Below are 19,089 nucleotides of genomic sequence, written 5' to 3'. Positions count from 1 at the left end.
CATTGGCCGTCCCTGCTGTGAGTGCACGACTTCCTGCTGATAGAACAGGCTGAGTATAATCCTTGTCTATTTTATATTGGTGTTGGGATCAATAGTTCTGGTTCTTTAGTATTACTGTTAATTATTTAATCTTATCGTCTTAAATCTATTTATATTTCAACCCTCGTGTTTCCTTGTTTTCCCTGATTCCCCTTCCTGGGTGGGGAGGGGTCACTGGGTGATAAAATAATTATCTAAATGACAATAAATTGTTACGGGTTTCTCAAACCATAACAGTTACCCAATGAAAAATTCACTTACATTACCAGAGACAGCCACTGAGATATTACCTTGTTCTGCCACTTGATTACAATTTAAAGTGCAGCACGCATGCCACACAAAAGAAACTTACCTGCCTACTTTCCATCTGCTGTATTTATCATCTACATCTCCCTCGCTGTCTCAAGGGAGGGCCAGAGTACGTAGCTGGGTGATTTTTATACTTTTAGTCTTATTAAATCATTTTCACCAACCCCTTCAATCTTCCAAGGCAAACTCCACACTGCTTGCTACAGAAAGTACTGGGATTCCTAACAGCCTGAAAGACTATTGAGAAACAGCCTTTATACACACAGTTACAGACTGGAAGACACGGAGTAGTAATTTTATATGTATTACACAGATTTCTCAATCTAAATGGGGCAGTTGGCATCATTGGACAAAACCACCTTTTTCCTGAACTCTAGCCTGCTTTCTGAGCCTACATAACAGGGTGTGCTCAACCTTCTTGAGCCCCTTCATAAAAATAGTTTCCCACTAATTTCTTGATAACTAAGAGCAAAAAAGGCCTAAAAGCTTCCATTTTGTGATTGATACTTTTTGCCCCAGGATGAGAGCAGTTCTTTTCTTGCCCCTAGTGTAGAATGTGGAGCCCTAGATCTGAAAGCTCTGGGTGCCTCTGCTCGTCATACCATGTTGCACAATGATACAATCCTCTTGCTTTTGCCAGGACTCAAATCCCTCCACAGTATTTCACCTTGCACATAAAGCTGCAAAACCAAAGCTGCAGCATGCACTGTGCACACATGCCCAGCTATGCCTGAAGAGTGTAGTTTCCTCATACCATCCTAACTTCAGAAGAGAGAAAAATAAACCCAAAACAAACCTTCATGCAAGCCATAGATGAAGGGGATAAACCAGAATAATTTAAGAGAATGTGGTTTATCATGCTATGCTGGCACAATTTTCAGAAGTCACTTGAAGTGTAAAGAACAGGTGAGCATTTCCTAAAACATGAAATGCAAATATCCAGCTTCTACTGACACTTCAAAGCAAAAGTATGACAATCTTTTATAAAGTAAGCAGAAATAATTTCTGCTTTCTTACTCTTAAAAAAAGGTTGGTTATGCTGAAAACATCGAAATCATTGCCCTTGACATTTACAGTAGTAGCAAAAATACATTCTGTCTTGCAAGAGTGTTGCAACACCCCACATGGCAAGAGTGTTGTAGGAACACTATCAAGGCTAAAATGCTATTCTTGGTAAAAGAGTAACTTTAGAGTGAATTACTTCTAATGTGACCATCTGCAGAATATTATCATTTGGCAAGCATGCAGAACTTACTGGATTAGGATCTCATCATTTTACAATGGAGACTACTAGCTACTTCCCATGTGGAAAGGGTGAAAAATCACAGGAGATTGTTTTTCTTCCTCATCTGTATTCCCTCTAGAGCACTTAGAAGTTATTTATCGCAGAAAAGACAAACAAGGTAAGAACGTCTGGTATGCTGGTCAAATAAGGCACAAAAATAGAAACAGTACAAGACAATTGTTACAGACAAAATGGTGCCAATAAGATAAAACCAACACGGAGACAGATGTGTATCAGACAGACTGTAGCTTCCTAACTTCAATACTAGTAATGGATCTAGACAATTAAAAGGTTAATGTGCTGTCTCTGAAAAGTACAGATCAGATGCTGAATTCAGAATATAAACTATATCTCCAAATCCTACTGGACTGTTCATATGGACTGTACGACATTACTGGTCTTAAGGTATTATATCAGGATTTCAAACAGAAGTCAAGTGGGTGCTGGATGCTGTAGGATCCACCCCAAACTACACAGGAGAAAGAAACTCACATGCATATACACATTATCCAAACCTAGAATACAGTCTAATGCAAGGTCCTGATCAAGGCAACCTAATTTTATTTCTGTGACTTTCTTCAAACTGCAGACTTTCATATGCTTCTGCCATCTTCCCCACACGCAGAAATCAACATCACTGATCTGGAATTGTCTTTTTTCATCGTTCTCCTTAATCCACCTTTCTCCCTAATTCACCATTCTCCCCATCTCCATCTATCCATTCATGGAGTTGAGAGAAGCTCACCTACAAAGAAACTTATGTCACACTATATTTTTTTACTCTCTTATTCAACCAGTCTTGTCAATTATTTGATAATTTAAGATCAAACTTTTATTTCAAAATAATCCCTTGCCTTGACTCTCCTACACATCTGAGGGACTACGTCGCGATGACAGAAAGAGGCTCTGGTTTGCTGATACGTTATGTGCCTTTGCACATACTTTCATATCACACAACATCTTTCAAGTCATGCAACAATCATCAAAGCTTGCTCCTACACTGCTTCCTAGAACGTTCCTGCTATGCCTTGAGACTTTCCTGGTCTAGGCAGTAACAATTTAGACATTCTTCTTCATAAAACCTGTCTGACTTTCAAAGAGAGAAAATAAAATGCAAATTATTTTTTTTGATGGCTAAACCAACATGAAATGGAACAGTTCTGTTAAAGCAAACAGGAGTATTGTGTTGTGTCCTTTCAATGTACATGCGGATGGATTCACACATACGTGTGTAAAATAATGTAAATACCTTGTTACACATAGATTGCAAAATACACACTGCTGTATTTATGAGCAGCACTGATGACTCTTTCTCCTACTTAGGCTCCTTCCTCACTACCAGAAGAATTTGGGTCCCAAGTCTGACCAGATCACTGCAGACTTACAGGGACAGCTGTCTGCACAGTACTCATATAACTGGACAATTAATGTGGAATAATTAGGCGGTAATCTAGCCCTGACAAGGCGACATCACTATAGACAACCCACCTGATAGTTGTATAATACTGGCAGGTCAACATGGATATTTTTCACAGTTCCGTCATACCATTCAAACTGCGTCATTGCTTTCTAGAAGGATAAATAATACAGGTATGTGTTTACAGAAGCCTATATAAGCTACATTGACATGGAATTCCTTCATGAATCATTCTTAAGAATGGCATAAGTATCTGATTTGAATCTACGACTCAAATTTCATTTAAAGCCTTTAGAATTTCCCTAACTTATAAAGTACTGATTTTAATTAGAAAGATGTAGCAATAGAAAGGAAAAAAGAAAACCAAGAAAAAGAAAGGGTCCCCATCACTTACCTCATGTAGAGTTGATGATACTGTTTTTTTAAGAATAGGTACAAATTCTTCCACAGGAGAGAAGGCATTGGGAGCCAAAACTTGATAAAGGTTTAACTTTTTAGCTATAACAAGAAACAAAGAAACTAAATAAAACACATACTCTGTCTTTAATTCACGTTTCACACCTGTTAGCTTTAGCTATACTACCTTTCAATCCATTTGTCTTTAACCAGTCTGTTGAGGTTTTGGCCAGGACGCATGGTGATTGAATAACTAATGGTCCTTTGTGCTTTGGAGGCTTTGGTAAGAAACTGGAAGGTGCTGTATCTGCAAATTCTGTGGAAACCTAAAACAGATTTTAAGAAAATCTCTTCCAAGTTTTAGCATATTTTTTTTCACCCTAAATCCAAAGTCTGGGACGTCTCAGGTCAGATGACCAGATATGCAAGGATACCCAATGGAAGCTTTTTGTCCCTCTTTCAGATCACATTTGTCGCTTCACACAACTGCCTACGGTAGTTGTGACGGAGAACAGACTACTTTTTTTAACAAAAAAAAAAACCTCACAGATTGTAAAACAGTGCTGCCAAATTTTTGGCATTAAATTTTAGCAACCATAGGTGAATTCAGCCACCTTCTAAAATTCCAGGCCCCTAGAAAGGTCCCTTCCAACCTAGGCAGTTCTATGATTCTATGGAAGTACAGAGATGAGAATAAGGCAAAAGAGAGATGCATATTTCCACTTAAGACTATCAGCACAAGGTGAAAGACAGACATGAGTATATAATCTCTCTACCAGATCAAAGCAGAACTAGAAACTATCCAAACACTCCATAGAAAAAAAGAAAAATCACAGGAGACTTTTTCTTCCTCATCCATATTTCCTCAAGAGCACTTAGAAGTTACTTCATTGCAGAAAAGACAAACAAAGTAAGAACGTCTGGTATGTTGGTCAAATAAGGCACAAAAATAAAAACAGTACAAGACAATTGTTACAGACAAAATGGTGCCAATAAGCTAGGACCAACACAGAGACAGATGTGTAACAGACAGACTGTAGCTTCGTACCTTCAACACTGGGAATGGATCTGGACAAACCCTTACGATTTTGCAGCTGATTTAAGTGCCCACCTCAATCAGGTAGGAGTAAGTATCTTTTTACTTAAAGGACTGTTGGAACTTCATTTAAATGATCATGCATACAGTTAGGCTAGCAATTGTCTTAGATTCCCATTATGATCATGGTACAATGTTTTTTTCATCACATTTTGGTTGCTTTATAAAACTTCCTGCATTTTGCAGAACGTCTAGCAAAATGTCTCCTTCACCGGTTTTGGCCTTAATTCGCTTTTACAATGGATGGCCAATACATAATATTCAAAGTTCACTTATCAAAACACCTGATTACTCATATAGTTTTTTTTTCATATTGTGAAGACTAAAAACTTCTACCCCTGATACTTCAAAGTACATCTGAAAATAAAAAGATTCATACATCTGCTATTCTACTAATAAGTGAGCCGCCAATTCTTCTTTGAAAAATCTGTTTGATGCTCTTGAGTAGGTCTTTAGCCTTTTGGGCTTCCTGAAGCAGCAGATGAACATCACTGCTATCAAAATTCTGTGCATATGAAAACAAAGAGGGAAAAATAAGTTAACTACTATTCAAACATCAACCAAATACAGCTTTCTTACTTTGATGTGCATACATTATACAAGACTGGCATAGCAGAATTGAGTGTAAATATATCTAATGCTCTGCATATAAGTTATTCATCATTTTATAAACAAGATATTATTTTATCATTTTGAATCGGTCTACAATAAGCCACTGCTTTCATCCTATTCATCAGCTTTAAGTCAGTGAACAATATTGGCAAAATTTATTGCACTTTTAGGAAAGCATTTTAAGTCGCAGAAAGAATTAACCACAGGTTTATTGACCACATTCTCAGCACTTCTAAGACAGAGACTTTCAGCACCAGGTCTTTCTATAAACTTGTACTCAGATGATAATAAGCTTACCTTCTAAAAGTGAGGAATCATCAAAAAGAGAGAAAAATGTGTTACCTCCCTAGCTGTTACCTACCTCTCCTTTTGAAGAGTAGCAATGATAACAGCCTCTTAGAGCTTCTGCAAGGTTCTTTAGAACTGCCTACATATATAAATAGGAAGAGAAATAGTTACTTTGATTTGGTGGTCTCTTTTGATAACATGGGTTGTTGGTATTCAGTTCTCAATTAGAGAAAGAATCTTTGAGGTGCACGTAGTGATAAGGCCAAAGTAATTGTTTCCATTGTTTTTTTAACAGTCTTATTTTAATATGGCTGAAAAACTAACTCAGTAAAGAAATTTACAAAGTAGGTAATAAGGGTCAAGTTCATTCACCTTGTCTTAAAATGCCAGTCACTTTCTCTTCCTTTGAAGGCAGGCTTGTGCTAATCAGATCAAAGGCATATAACTGAAGTCTACAAGTATAAATATCAGGCTCTCCTTTCCCTACCCACAATTACTTCTTAAATCCTCTGCTGCTTTTTTCACCTCTCCCATTTCCTTCTCTCCTACCACCTACCACTGCAATCCCTTTCCCCATAACTGTAATACCCTTACTCCATCCAATCTTCTCTTCAAACCAGGATTTCAACCATGCCTTCCCTGCCGCTTAAGTCACTACATGCCTTAGGGATAAGCTTAAACACGCAATCAATAAGCAAAACAAATTTCTATGCAGAAGCTAATCAAAAGTAACTGATTATCCTTCTGTCCTCCTCTTCCTCCATTCACCGCTAACATCCAAACCATTGCTTATGATCAACACTGTAATTTGAGCAACGCTGCTAGGTCTTGCACTGCTGCTATTCCATACAAAAATATTCCTATCCCAGAGACTGCCATACTCACGTGATCTCTCTCGCACGTCCCTGCCTTTTCTATGATCCCTCTCCCTTGTCCTTAGTGTGGTATTCCCTACCTGAAGTCCCCTATTTTTCTGCTTTCACCTGCAAAAGAGCTCCTAGCCCCAAAGTCTTCTCTGTAAACACACAGGATGATTATCTGGAAATAATTGCTTCCCTTTGGCTGCCCAGCCCATCAGTACCACTTAGCTGCCACTTCTAGCTTCAGTATGAACCAAGCTGAATGCTCCAAACAAATTTTTTCATGTGTGCAAATCTGCTTTAAAGAAAATACGTTACATCAAGAAATCTTTAATGAGTAGGTTAGCTTTCCCGCAAGTATACGAGAGAAGACATTGCAGCTGAATAGGAAACAAATGACAGGACACTTAACGAAGTAAGTATTAACACAATTACTTACAAGTGAAGCAGGATTGCTGCAATCATATGTAACAGCGTGAGTCTGCAGTTTTCTTCCCAGCATACGCTGCTGAGCGTAGTCAGACAATGTTTCCAAAGTCTGATCAGGGCTGATACAAATAAATAAATGAGGGGGAAAAAAAAAAAGAAGATATTAACAATGATAGTAATCAAGTGGGTAAAAAAGACCATACTGAAGAAGACAGGGAAGAAAACTAAGTGGGAACTAAATAACAAATCATGGGAACGTAATCCAGTCATTTAGCATAACTGGACCTCCTCTACTTCTTTCAACCATTACCGCGGTACTACTACCGGGGTTTGGTTCTGTCCTGAAAACCTGATCGATAATAAAAGCACTAAGATTCTATTCCAGTTCATAACAGCTTATGGATGAAATGTTCTAAATTATTCCTTGCTAGCCCTGAAAGCTAAAAGTCAGGATTTGTAGTTTTGGCCTGTGACAAACTGCGCTGGAAAAGTTTTCAACTCAGATCTTCAACTGTATGTAGGGATGTCCATTGTCTTCCAATGGCACAAAAGTAAAACTTTGCTTTGTGTTTAGAAGTTAGTGACCCACACAGCTTTCATTCCCTGAGTTTTGATGGTTCTTTGTGGCTAGTAAAAACCTTTTCTTCCAGCTAAACTTCTGCTAGGGACAGAAATTAAGGAAGTTTTCACTTGCACATACTATAAACTTCTGCTTTCTGTTCAAAGCAGACCTAAGCAAAACTTGGAACCTTTTAAGCGAACACTGTGTGTTCAGTAAATTAGCTGAAATGTAATCTCAATCACCCTACATATCAAGCTCACCAAGCTCACACCATTGCTTTTCTGCACATTTAAAATAAATACAATGAATAAATTGGAAATACGGTAACACTACCAGAATCCTTAGTGTAGTCGTTTTCTTACAATTCCGACTCCAGTACTGCAAATTTTCAAACAATGACAATAGAACTGCAGAATTTAAGTCCATAATTTACATAATCTCACCCTGGTTTCATTTATTTAATCAGACATTTTAAGATGACAAAGAGAATGCTATGTTTAAATGCTTAATGCTATTTTACAGCAAAATCTAGCTCATCATGTAATCTTCCTAGAGGTGGGAACCCTTTCAGTGACATCCTTAATGATGCTGAAGGATTTTTATTGATGTAAAATTAGAGCTAGCAGACTCTTAATGGATTACTGTGATAACCGATCTGCAAAGGAAAAACATAGCTTTGTATCAGAAAAGAGAAGATGTATAAACGGTAAAAAAAGGAAGAAATAAAGGAATTCAATGGTATGAATTAAAAATCAAAAAAACTGGATGTTAAATTTTGTATTTATTTTTGTATCAAGTTCAGATTCTTATACCAATTCTGTAATCAAGTTAAATCTGGTTGTTAGGATATATAACTAATTTACCAGCTTCCTACAATAAGAACCAGAGAATTCAGTTCTTTCATCGTAAGGACATCTTTTAAGGCTTTCAGCAAATTGCAGCCTTGACCAGGCTCCAGCTGTTGTATCCACTGTCTCGCTTCATGTAGCCTGCGGGGAGGGGGGGGGGAAGGAATATGTACACTTATCATGCAGGTACTAAATACGATAGATCATGAAAATTGCTACAAATCACAGGAGTTGATAAGATATTTTATGCATGAACAGCCAGTTTGAAATCACTGACAGCACTTAAAACTAATTGCTTTTTTTCCCCGCTCACAAATCACTGTGGGCACAAGACCAAAACCGCTATTTATTATCAGCAAGAGATTGCTCTAATTAAATTGAGACCTTGTTTGAAACACCTTTATTTTTCAGAGAAATTAACTTACTTACACACGAACATTGATGTTTTTTGGACTCTCCCACAGAGGTGAAATTTCTGTACTGAATGAGAGGCAGTACAATTGCTTCTTATAACATAGCTGTTCGTCTATTAAGCACTAATAAATAAAAAATTGTTAATGCATTACTATCCATGCCGTTTAGTACAGTTATTATGTAAAAGAGTAAAAATAGTAATTTCCTAAAAATAGCTGACGGCAATTTTTTCAGCTACCACAGAAAACCTTCCAAGAAAAAGTCATACAGATTCACATATTTGGTAAGGAGTACAGAGACAAAACCTGCAAACCTACGGTAATCCAGCCAATTTGTTAATGGGGCAGGAGGCAGGGAATGTTTATTGTACTGGTACCAGTTTTTCTCTTCAGTTGACAAGCACATGAAACAACATCGTGATCTAGAATGGGCATATTCACCCACCAAGCAATTACTAAAAAAAGTTTAATACATATTCACAGATAGGGCTAAACAACAGTTCAGGTATTAAGGTTAAGCTAACCAGACTATGTGGAAATCGAGTTTTCTTGAAGGAGTTTTATTTAAAACACAAAAATGAAAAATGCAGATAATATAAATTCAGGTTAAATAATCCCTGAATGCAGGGAATGAAACTGTACAGTTTCCATGTTAGATAGTAAAACAGCTACCTCATATCTTTCTTCCTTACTACAAAAGTTTTATAAAAATGAAGAGCACAATAACGGACAAGTTTCTTTTGGGACTTCAGGAAGTGATTAAGTCACCAAGGTTCTGACCAAAGCTGTGAAGTGTGCCTTGTTGTGACAAAACATAAAGGCATAAAGAAACTATATTTACTATAAATAGCTCCACGTAGAACTTGGTTTGAGCTCTTACAGCTGTTGCTGTTCGGCAAGTTTATTCCATAGAGAATGCTACTACAAGAATAGAGAAACTTCCAAATATTAATAAGGAAAGTATTATTATTATGGGACATACTGGAGTTTGGATCTAGACATTAATAAAGACTACACTTTCAAAGACCTTTAAAACATACTTTTCTACAACAGAAATCGTCTATTGTACTGTATATTATGAATTTAAGCAGATTTTTTTCTACTTAGTTCCTGGCTTGTAGTTCTACAAAAGCTTGATTAGTATGTTATAACTGCCAAAGTCTGCTTTATTATGACTTACCAAAAGGTCCTTCTGAAAATCCAGTAGTCTAGGTCCGTAACTCATATGAGACACATCAACCATAAGTCCAACTTTGGTTCCCTTTATAAGGCCAAACACCTTAAAAGACAAAAGTCATTGGAAATACTAAGCTTATCTAAAGTTCGATAATTTTATTGTTTATTCTGTACAATATCATTTAAAATCAAATATTAGGTTTTTCATTTTAAGCTTTTAAGCACAAAGTGCTAGTGACAAAGCCGGGGGGGGGGGGGGGGGGGGGGAGAAAAAAAAAAAAAAAAAGAGAGAGGCCTGCTGTCTCACAGTTTATCCTTACCAGTGAATCATAGTCCCTCCTTCCCAAGACAACCTATTAATTATTTGAGAGGATAAAAAATAACTTTGTCTACAGCATGCCCTTCAGGTTAAATGAGGCAACTTTGCGGAAGCTAGATTTTGGAATGATGCTTCTTTCTCTATCCCCTTTCCCCTTCCTGAGCATTAGCACTGCTAGGCACAATAAGTTATTAACCAGCTATGCAACAGAGGGCATAATGGACTACAAGACAGCTCCACTCCAGTCAGAGGTTAAGCTCAGCATTGTCCTGATGATTAAGACTGATAAGAGAAAGAAAAGGACTAGATCTAGAAAGCAGAGAACTGCATACCAATAAAAGATCAAGAAAAACAATCCATTGTCAAGATAAGTATCACTGCACATGTAACTCACAGTAAATAATGAAAATACATAAGCTTTCCAGAAGCCACTTTTCACTAGTATTCAAAAGTTAATTTATTCTTTAATGCCATATACACTTCTAAAAACATACTGCAAAGTTAAAGTTACCTTTCTGCTGTTCTGCAACAGCCACTGAACTCGCTGATGGTAAAGTTCAATCACTCTGACAAAAGGCAAAGCTCGGGTTTAGCCAAGGCATTCTCTTGCATTGCGTATCACTGTAACAATCAACCTTTTGTCTTCATCACCTCCTTTTTCTCACAGATGCAAAATCTGTGAGAAAAAGTATTTAAAAACACTGTTTTCAGTGTTCTTATACAAGTGGTCGTTGCAGGGTTAACCATTTAAATACTTCTCCTAAAGCTGTTTGACTGATTAGATACGTAGCTGTCTGAAAATCTGGATCACTGAAATGTTTTCTATCAGTTGCTGGCTTCATCATATGTATGTGTGAACAACAGAAACTCAGGCAAAACCGAGTTTAGTTCGTCACGTGGGTTATTGTCAGGAGATGTATTTAATACAAATTGCACTACTGCTTAAGACACTCATGAAATATAACCTTGTGATTGAAAGGCAGCACACTCACTGAAGTGCCGGACTAACTGCAGCACAACTTTCAACAATTTCATTTCAAAATACGTATAACCTAAGGTAAAACAAAGCGTTTGCTGTCCTCTGAAATTGTTTTGCTTCAACCAACTTATTTTTAATACCATGTGCATAGATTTTATAATTTGGCAGGCAGAAAGTTTAAATCAACACTTTAAAGGGGGAAAAAACTTCTTGCTTTTTCAAAACACAAAAGCTACTTTTTTAAACCATATTTGCAGATAGTTTACTTAGATGGTGCAGTGCCCAAGTACGGAAGGTGAAGCTTCTGAAGATTCTGGATCTTCATGACTGACACAGTGAGGTACGCTGAAGTAGTGGCACTTCTAGGAACAGTCTAACAAATATTGTGAAGACCAGCAAAACCATTACGATTACAGCTTATTGAGCTTATTCATTAAATGTTTTCCTAAATTTAAGTTTCCTTGATTTATACAGCTAAAATTCACTTAGAAAACTTTTAACTTTCACATATCGTGACAAGACCCATGACTTGAAACTAATCCAAGTTACAGTAAACCTAACCCACAAATATGCAGTATTACCTGTGAAAATCCAACCATTCACTAGCTGCCTTTCTAAAAAGAGCTAACTGCTTCAGTTCAAAACCTGTTTCACGGGTATCTTCATTAAAAAATTTAAAAAACCCTCAGCTGTAGTGACATATAATTATTACCTACCCTAAATTTCAGCAAAAAAGGATTCAATGCTGAGATACTCTGAAGTTCCCAGAGATAACAAATTAAGATTTATGGCAGTACCTGTAATCACAGGGGGTGGGGATATACAATCAGTTACAGATCAGAATCATAAACAAGATGGATACTTACTCAGAAAGTCTGGACTCAAAATTGGTAACAGTCTCTTCTGTAAACTCTATCTCTTCAACACCGTTTCTTGAATTCCTGGAACACTATGCATAACTAGCATCAGAGGTGCACACAAATTAGGACTCACTAAAGAAAGGGCAGTGTCGCACTTACAAAATAATATTGCCTTCATTTATCAGATGCCTTAATGTCAATTGTAAGGATTCTACACTGTAGTTTCTTAGCCATTCTTCTGTGGTTTGCACTTTTTTAGACTGTATTTTCTTCATTTGTACTCTCTATAAATCAAATAAGAAAAAATTAAATGCAGTATGAGAAATGAAATGTGCTGTTCAAATGTGACAAAAAGTCCTAAGGATGGCAGCTGGTAGGCAGTGCATATCCAAGAACAACATAATGTTAAGTACTGGCATACTCTTTTTGATGTGGGATGCAAAGGAAAAGAAAGTTTCAGAATACCCTCAGATTGTGACCTAAAGGAAGGGGAAAGAGAGTGCAGTTTGGAGGAGACAGGAAGGAAGACAGGAAATAGGAGGGTTTAGTAAAAGAAATAAAAGAGATTTACCAGCAATTTACCGGAGAGGCAGAAAAATTAACCACCTCCAAAGTCAACCTCACAGAGTTTGAAGGGGTATACATTGTCTTCCACTTTTCTAAGGAAAAATGCAGTATTAACAGTTGATCCGCCTTTATTGTTTTGCCTGATTTGTTCACAGACTGATTCATGTCTACAGAGAAACTACATGTAGTTTCATGACTTTAGTGAAATTGTCTGTGCATATATGCAAATATACGTAAGGACACATATCAGTTGCCTATCAGCTTATTTATTCCCCACTCTGTATTTATAGTGGGTATCTGTTACTTTTCTAGTTGCTTCATTTAGCAGGAAAAATCGCCTACCAGCAGATCTTGCATCTTGTTGATATGTGTTACGAGCAATCCATTAGCTGGTCCCAGATCAGATATAGTACGATCTTGCCATGGTGGATGCACCCTGTAGACTGGATTTTGTGGTCACCCTACAAGACAATGAATTTTATGGGATGACTTCATTACCCATAATATTTCCGTATTGTCATAAGTCTTTACAAGTTTTTTCTGTGGGAACCATTTTATATTTTGACATTTGTTCACAGATTCCACCTGCTGTATGATAAATGTTTTGAAGTGACATAGTACATAGCTTATACGAGCTACAGTTATTTACTCTATATCCACATAAGAAGTCCCAACAAGATTTACTAGCAGTAACCTTACCCAGCTTTTTCAAAAAACTGATCATTGTCCAACAACTGTGCCATTTTCCTGATGTGCGTATCCATTATATCAATACATTTAGCCTTGTTAAAAAAAAGCAAAAAGACAAAGTATTCGACTAAAAAGCTTACATCCTCAGGAATATACACTATTAAGAAAAGGTATTGTCAGCAATTATATGGTAATCACATTGCATGTGAGACAACAGCAAATTAAAAAATAACTGCAAAGAGAAGTTACAATTAGGCATCTATAGCAAAAACATTTAGGAACTATTCTGCAAGTTATTTGTTACGGGATTTTACGCAGTTAACGATATCTATGCAGAGCTGCTAGGACAGTAGCTACACAGCTCAACCAGAAAATAAGATTAACCAAAGCAAAACCCGTACGTCCGAGTGTGAGCCGCGGCGGGAGCAGGGGGCGGGCAGCGGGAGACAGCCGGGCTGTGGAGCCGCGTAGGTGAGCTGCCCCTCGGGTTTAGGCAATAAACCAGAGCAAAACCGATCATAAAATCCTGCTTTTCACTTCGCTTTCGCTTCAGTCCGTCCCCAGAGCCCCGCGCCCTTCCGCTGAGCAGCGGGTGTCCGAGCAGCGGGTGCCCGAGCAGCGGGTGCCCGAGCAGCCCTCCCGCCGCGCCGCCCCGTCCCGTCCCCAGGGACGCTCCTCACCTCGCCAGGAAGGGCCCTTCAGCCCCCCCGACCCCGCGCCGTCCCGTCCCCCGGGACTCTCCTCACCTTACCGGGAAAGGCCCCTCAGCTACCCTGAGCCCGCACCACCCCGTCCGCCGGGACTCCCCTCACCCGCGGAAAGGCTCCCCCGTTCCCCTCCTCCCCAGCCTGGGCACGTCCCGAAAGCCCGGGCTGCCACCGCGCCAGTGACAGGGATCCCCCAAGCCCCCTCAGCATCGTCAGGCCAAGGCATCTCCCGGCACTCACCCGGCGCTTGCCCAGCGCCGGCCCGGCGGCGGCACTGCTGCGTTACGGCGTTGCCGGTGGAGACGGGCCGGCCGCGCGGGGGAGGAGCCGGCGCCGCTTCCCGCCGTCAGAGGGCGCGAGGCGCGGGCGCGAGGCGCGGGCGCGAGGCGCGGGCGCGAGGCGCGGGCGCGAGGCGCGCGTCGGGGCCAGCAGCTTTGGTGGACAATTTATTTTTATAAACTTGCTCAACAACAAAAATACAGGTGAAGAAAATTATGCTCATTTTATGTAGTTTGTATTAACATTCGTTCGGAAATCATTAATTGAAAAATGTTCTAACCAATTAGGAAACAATCCCGAGTAAAGGCTGGGGCAGGAGACACAGACGATCAGGCCTCAACGCGACGCCCAGGCAGGACAGCCAGCTTGCAGACACCGTTTCCAGCATTATTTTCTCCTTCACCAATGTTTTAAAGGACAGCGTTCATTTTTGTGTGAATGTGCTGGGGCAAACGGCAATCCGCAGTTGTGTGCTGAGGTGGTCAAACAACGGCTCTGAAACCCCAGTATGACAGGAGGGCCTGGGCCTGGCAGCTTCCCCTCAGCCGGAGGAGGGTGCTCAGGTGGTGGTGCACACTACCCACATCTTTGGGAAACTGGTATCATTTGCCAGCAAGATTAACAACAGAACATGATGTTAAATGGTTAGACGGGTGCATTCAGGAAAGCACACCTTTCCCAGGTCTGAGACAAACAGCTTCCAGGAAATTATTTCAGCTGAGCTCAACGAGAAAATTTATACAGACAAATTAACTTGTTTTCCTTCTGAAGGTATTTGAAGTTTCCAGTCTTGCATTTTGTTAGCCAAATAAATGGCAAAGTGTGCACAAATTACAGTATGATGGGACATCAAACCTGTAGGTGAGCTTTGAAGCAAAAGATATTTTAAAAATATGTTATGGTAGTACTCAGAAACCTTACTGAGATACTGACCTCTGTCCTAAAAGCAATCAAGGTCAGAGACATGGACAAAACGGGACAAATCAGCACTGCTTCTGCGTGTTTTCTAGGGTTTCCCACAAAGCATCAGCAGCCTTGTAACTAATGACGGTGAGTACTGATGCGGTTTTGGTGAGAGGTTGCTTCCAATAATGTCCTTTATCTGTAACCTACAGTGTGTCATTTTGACTTCAGTTGGAAAGAGATTTTTCCAAAATGGAACTGGTTCTCATTCAAAGCAGTTCCATTTTACGAACTTCCATCAACAAGCCTTTGCATTCTCTTTTAAAAAAGGAAAAGAAAAAAAAATTCCTTCCAAAGGCCCAAGCACAGCATGTCTTCCAACAGTTGCTGGCATGGCCGGTCTTTGGGTTCTTGGTTGTTAACAGTCGAGACATCATAAAAACATGTTCCTCTGCAGGTTCAGCACAGCTAAAAGCATTTGCCAATCTGCCGGTCTTTTTTGTTAGCCTGCAGGATTGCAGTACTGGGGATTTGATTCCCCCCATCCCCCCAGAAAAGTAAAACTATTTGGGGCATCTTTTATCTTCTTGATTTTTCTGTACTAAATGAAACCTTAGAAGTTAAAATTGTATTTAATTTGCAAACTGGCTTGGCTTGCATGGTTTAAACTGCAACTGCCAGTATACCTGTAGCATACAATTTAGGAGGTGTCCTTAAGCTGTTAGGTATTTGTTCTAAAGCTTTAAAAAGAGAGGCAACTGAATGTAACAGTTTTTTTTTCCCCGTGATATTTAGACAGCGTCCTCTGAAGTACTTTATTTCTGTCTGGCTTTCAGTGGCGCATTTCCCTGGCAGCCCAGTAGCATCTCTCTCGGGCAATGCAGCTGGCCAGATATCCCTCCTCCTTGGGTGGCACGCAAAAAAACCCGTAGTCCGATTATAACTATGTATTTTGGAGAGAGATAGTGTAATGGTATCAATTCACAGCTGTGTGAACTATACGAGTGCCAGAGGAAAGTCAAATACTTTTATAGTATAAGTATTTTTAATGAGTGTATGTAAACACAGGCACACCTTTTCAGCATGAAGTGAATGACTGAACTGTGTTCTTTATTGTTCCTTTTGCTCTTCATGGTTTGACCCATCCCTCTCGGTTGCATTGACCCAGCGAGTGAGGTGAGCAGTGTGAGGGCTGTAGCTGCGGCGGTGGGTCTGCCAGCATCAACTCTGGTTACAGCCCAGCCCAGTCCTGCCACCACGCACGCAGGGTGATGGATCTCCTGCGACTGCGCTGGGAGGAAGGGGCCAGGCATTTCCTGATGCCGGCCAAAGGGTTTGCTGTTAACACTAAGAACATGTTGAAAATGGCATCGATTAGTTTCATACTGACTTTAAGAGTTGAGATGGCTCTGGCTTTTGAAGGCTGTGCTGTATTTCAGGCTGTTTCCCTAGAATCCTCCTGTAGGTTAGATACTGTCCCGTCCTTGAGCCTGACCAAATTCCCCTACTCTCTTCTGTGCTATTTTTTTAGCATGCTGAACTATAATTGGGGATTTTTGTTTTCCAGGTGCCTCGTTGGACGTGTCTGGTGCTGCTCGAGAGATGCCCCAGCCCAGGTTTGCAGCCGGTGGCGGAGCCCCCTGAGGGGAAGGGGCGAGCCCTGGGTCTGGTCGTTTTGTTCAGTTTTTGGGGTGAATAAAAAAAGGGGTGTGTGTGTCTGGGGGGGTGATGATATCAACTGGAGCACTGCAGTATCAGTGGGGGCATGATGATGTGGCGGAGGAGCAGGTGAGTGGGGGATATGGGGGTTATATGGAGTTCCCCCCAAAAGAGGGTGGTCACGGCCCCAAAATGTCTGAAAATTTGGGGTGTGTGTGTGGTGGTTAAAAATTGTTAAAACCTGTAACTCTGGTTGTGAGGCAATGAAACGGAGAACAAGCTCTCATTTTTATATCTATTGAAAAATAATATTTCTGTATATAAAAGGAGTTAAAAATAAAAACCTATATCTCTTAGGATTCTATGATTCTATATGATATAAAGGAATTTAGATGATGAAAAGATTTTTAAAAGATATATTTATAAAGAGATATTCAAGTGTCAAAATATATGTCTAAACAGCTAGTCTAATCAGATATTCTATAGAATAAGTGTTAATACGTAAGTCTAGATCTCTTAACAAAGATTCTATGTAAGTGTAAACAGATAATATGTATTCTCTAAGTGTGTCTATATATGTGTAAATAGATACAGCAGTGTAAATGTCTATGCTATATGAGGTTTCTAAAATGCAAAGAAAGCCTGTTTATAGAAACGATTTAGAAACTCGCCCTCCCCTCTAGTCTCCCTCGAAGACGTAAAAGCACTTTCCAAAGCCACCCCTTCCCCCTTCTCCATTTCCCCCTTTTCCCATCCCGATTTGGGGCCGATTCCCCCAAAGTGGGGACTTTCCCCTGTGGGGCTGCGCACCCTGAGCGGGAGCTGCCGCCATGCCACAAGAATACCCCAAACCCAACAATTCTGGGTCTGTGCTGGGGGACACACACCCCCCCCCCGATTTTGGGAGGGAAATATCCCAATTTGGGGCTCCCAGGAAAGCTAAATCCACCTGGATTTGTGCATCCGGAAAGTAGAAAAAAACCCCCATTTTCATGCAGGAAAGCAAAGATCATCAATTCTTATCTTGTGGATAAGATGCCACTCCTGCCTCCCTCCCTGGTCCCTGGCAGACTCGCTGCTGTCACCCGCCCCAGCCCTGGTGTCCCGCGCTGAGTGATGCGGCATCCCTTGGGCTTGTTCTGGGTGGAAAACCCCTGTTCCACAGGTTTTTGGTGCAGAGGTGCTGGCTGTCACTGCCTGGGCTGCAAGTGCGGACAGGGCCGAGAGCTGGGAGCCCCGCAGCCTGGTAAGTGGTTATGGTCCCTGGCTGGACTAAAGTGGGCTGAGAGCGGTCAGTGCTCATCACCCTAATGAGCGCCAAGAGCGGGATAATTAGTGGGGTGCTGCTGCCCAGTGGCAGGCCGGTCCTGCAGGTGGGGAGTGGCGTGTGTGCTGTGGGCCTGCCTTCTGCCTGTCTCGTCCACGCCCCTCGCCCTAAATTACCACGCCCCTGGCCACGCCCACCACACCACCCGCACACACCCCCGTGGCCACACCCCCGATTATTTCAGACCACGCCTCCTGACAATATCGGCCATGCCCCTGGACAGTGTCGCCCGTGCCCTCGCCCTCCTTGACCACGCCCTGTCTCGGCCCAGCCTCCTGCTCGTGTCGGCCACGCCCCCGGCCCTCCCTGGCCTCGCCTCCCGCCTCATCTCAGCCACGCCCCCTCCCTCCGTGACCACGCCTCCTCCCGCATAGACCACGCCCCCGGCCGCTATAACAACGCCCATCGCCACGCCCCCTTCCCCCATGACCACGTCCCCGAAGGTCTTGGTCACGCCCCCGACCCTCCCTGGCCCCGCCCCACCGCACGGTCGCTGCTGGCGCACCCCTCGTGGCCCAAGCGCGGTACTGCAGCGCCGGCCCCGCACGGCGGCGGGGGAAGGCCGAAAATAAAAACCAATTTCAGGCTCCCGGGAAAGCCAAATCCACCTCGATTTGTGCAGACGGAAACCAGTTTGGGGAAAATAGGGTCCTCCTCGGCCGCGCCTCTCGTCCCGAGCTGCAGTACCGGCTTATTCTCGGCAGCAGCGACCAGCGTGACGCGCCCTGTTTTGCGCATGCGCGGCCCCCCGCCTGCCGTACGACAGTACTACGCATGCGCGCCCTCCTGCTCGCCGTACGGCTGTATTGCGCATGCGTTTTCCCCTCTCTGCCGTACAGCTGTACTGCGCCATTGCAACCGCTCCCTGGCGGATGGGCGGGACGGTGGGCCAATCAGAGTGCAGGCGCCGCTCTCCCATTGGTCGGATGTCCTCGCCGCTCTCCCATTGGTCGTTCCCCTCGCAGGGGGTGGTGCGCGATGAGGATTGACGGCGGCGACAGGCCAATGGAGCGGCGCTGCTTCAAATGTGGGGGGGGGGAGGAGGCGGGCAGCGGGGTGGTGGCCAATT

At 41.7% G+C, this 19,089-nt stretch overlaps 1 protein-coding gene across 6 annotated transcripts in view; it reads right to left on the bottom strand.

Annotated features, from left to right (window-relative positions):
• VWA3A (von Willebrand factor A domain containing 3A) overlaps positions 1-18,761 on the bottom strand; it is a 40,584-nt gene extending 21,823 nt beyond the window's left edge. Inside the window, exons 1-14 of one of the 6 annotated variants that reach the window (XM_074597916.1) lie at positions 18,629-18,761; positions 12,798-12,916; positions 12,048-12,172; positions 11,895-11,969; positions 10,561-10,615; positions 9,735-9,833; positions 8,571-8,677; positions 8,157-8,282; positions 6,742-6,850; positions 5,516-5,581; positions 4,922-5,047; positions 3,634-3,772; positions 3,445-3,548; positions 3,122-3,202 (exon numbers count right to left, since the gene is read on the bottom strand). In XM_074597916.1, the coding sequence (XP_074454017.1) occupies positions 3,122-3,202; positions 3,445-3,548; positions 3,634-3,772; positions 4,922-5,047; positions 5,516-5,581; positions 6,742-6,850; positions 8,157-8,282; positions 8,571-8,677; positions 9,735-9,833; positions 10,561-10,615; positions 11,895-11,969; positions 12,048-12,172; positions 12,798-12,812 (1,227 nt within the window). In that variant the 5' untranslated portion in view covers positions 12,813-12,916; positions 18,629-18,761. Of the gene's footprint in view, positions 1-3,121; positions 3,203-3,444; positions 3,549-3,633; positions 3,773-4,921; positions 5,048-5,515; positions 5,582-6,741; positions 6,851-8,156; positions 8,283-8,570; positions 8,678-9,734; positions 9,834-10,560; positions 10,616-11,894; positions 12,173-12,797; positions 12,917-18,628 lie in introns of those variants that run through there. The other 5 variants (XM_074597917.1, XM_074597919.1, XM_074597920.1 and 2 more) reach the window with 5 other exon arrangements.
• Between the last annotated feature and the right edge of the window lie 328 nt (positions 18,762-19,089).

Source organism: Larus michahellis, chromosome 8 (genome assembly GCF_964199755.1).
Source record: "Larus michahellis chromosome 8, bLarMic1.1, whole genome shotgun sequence".
Taxonomy (NCBI): Eukaryota; Metazoa; Chordata; class Aves; order Charadriiformes; family Laridae; genus Larus; species Larus michahellis.
This window is presented reverse-complemented; position numbering and strand designations above follow the sequence as displayed.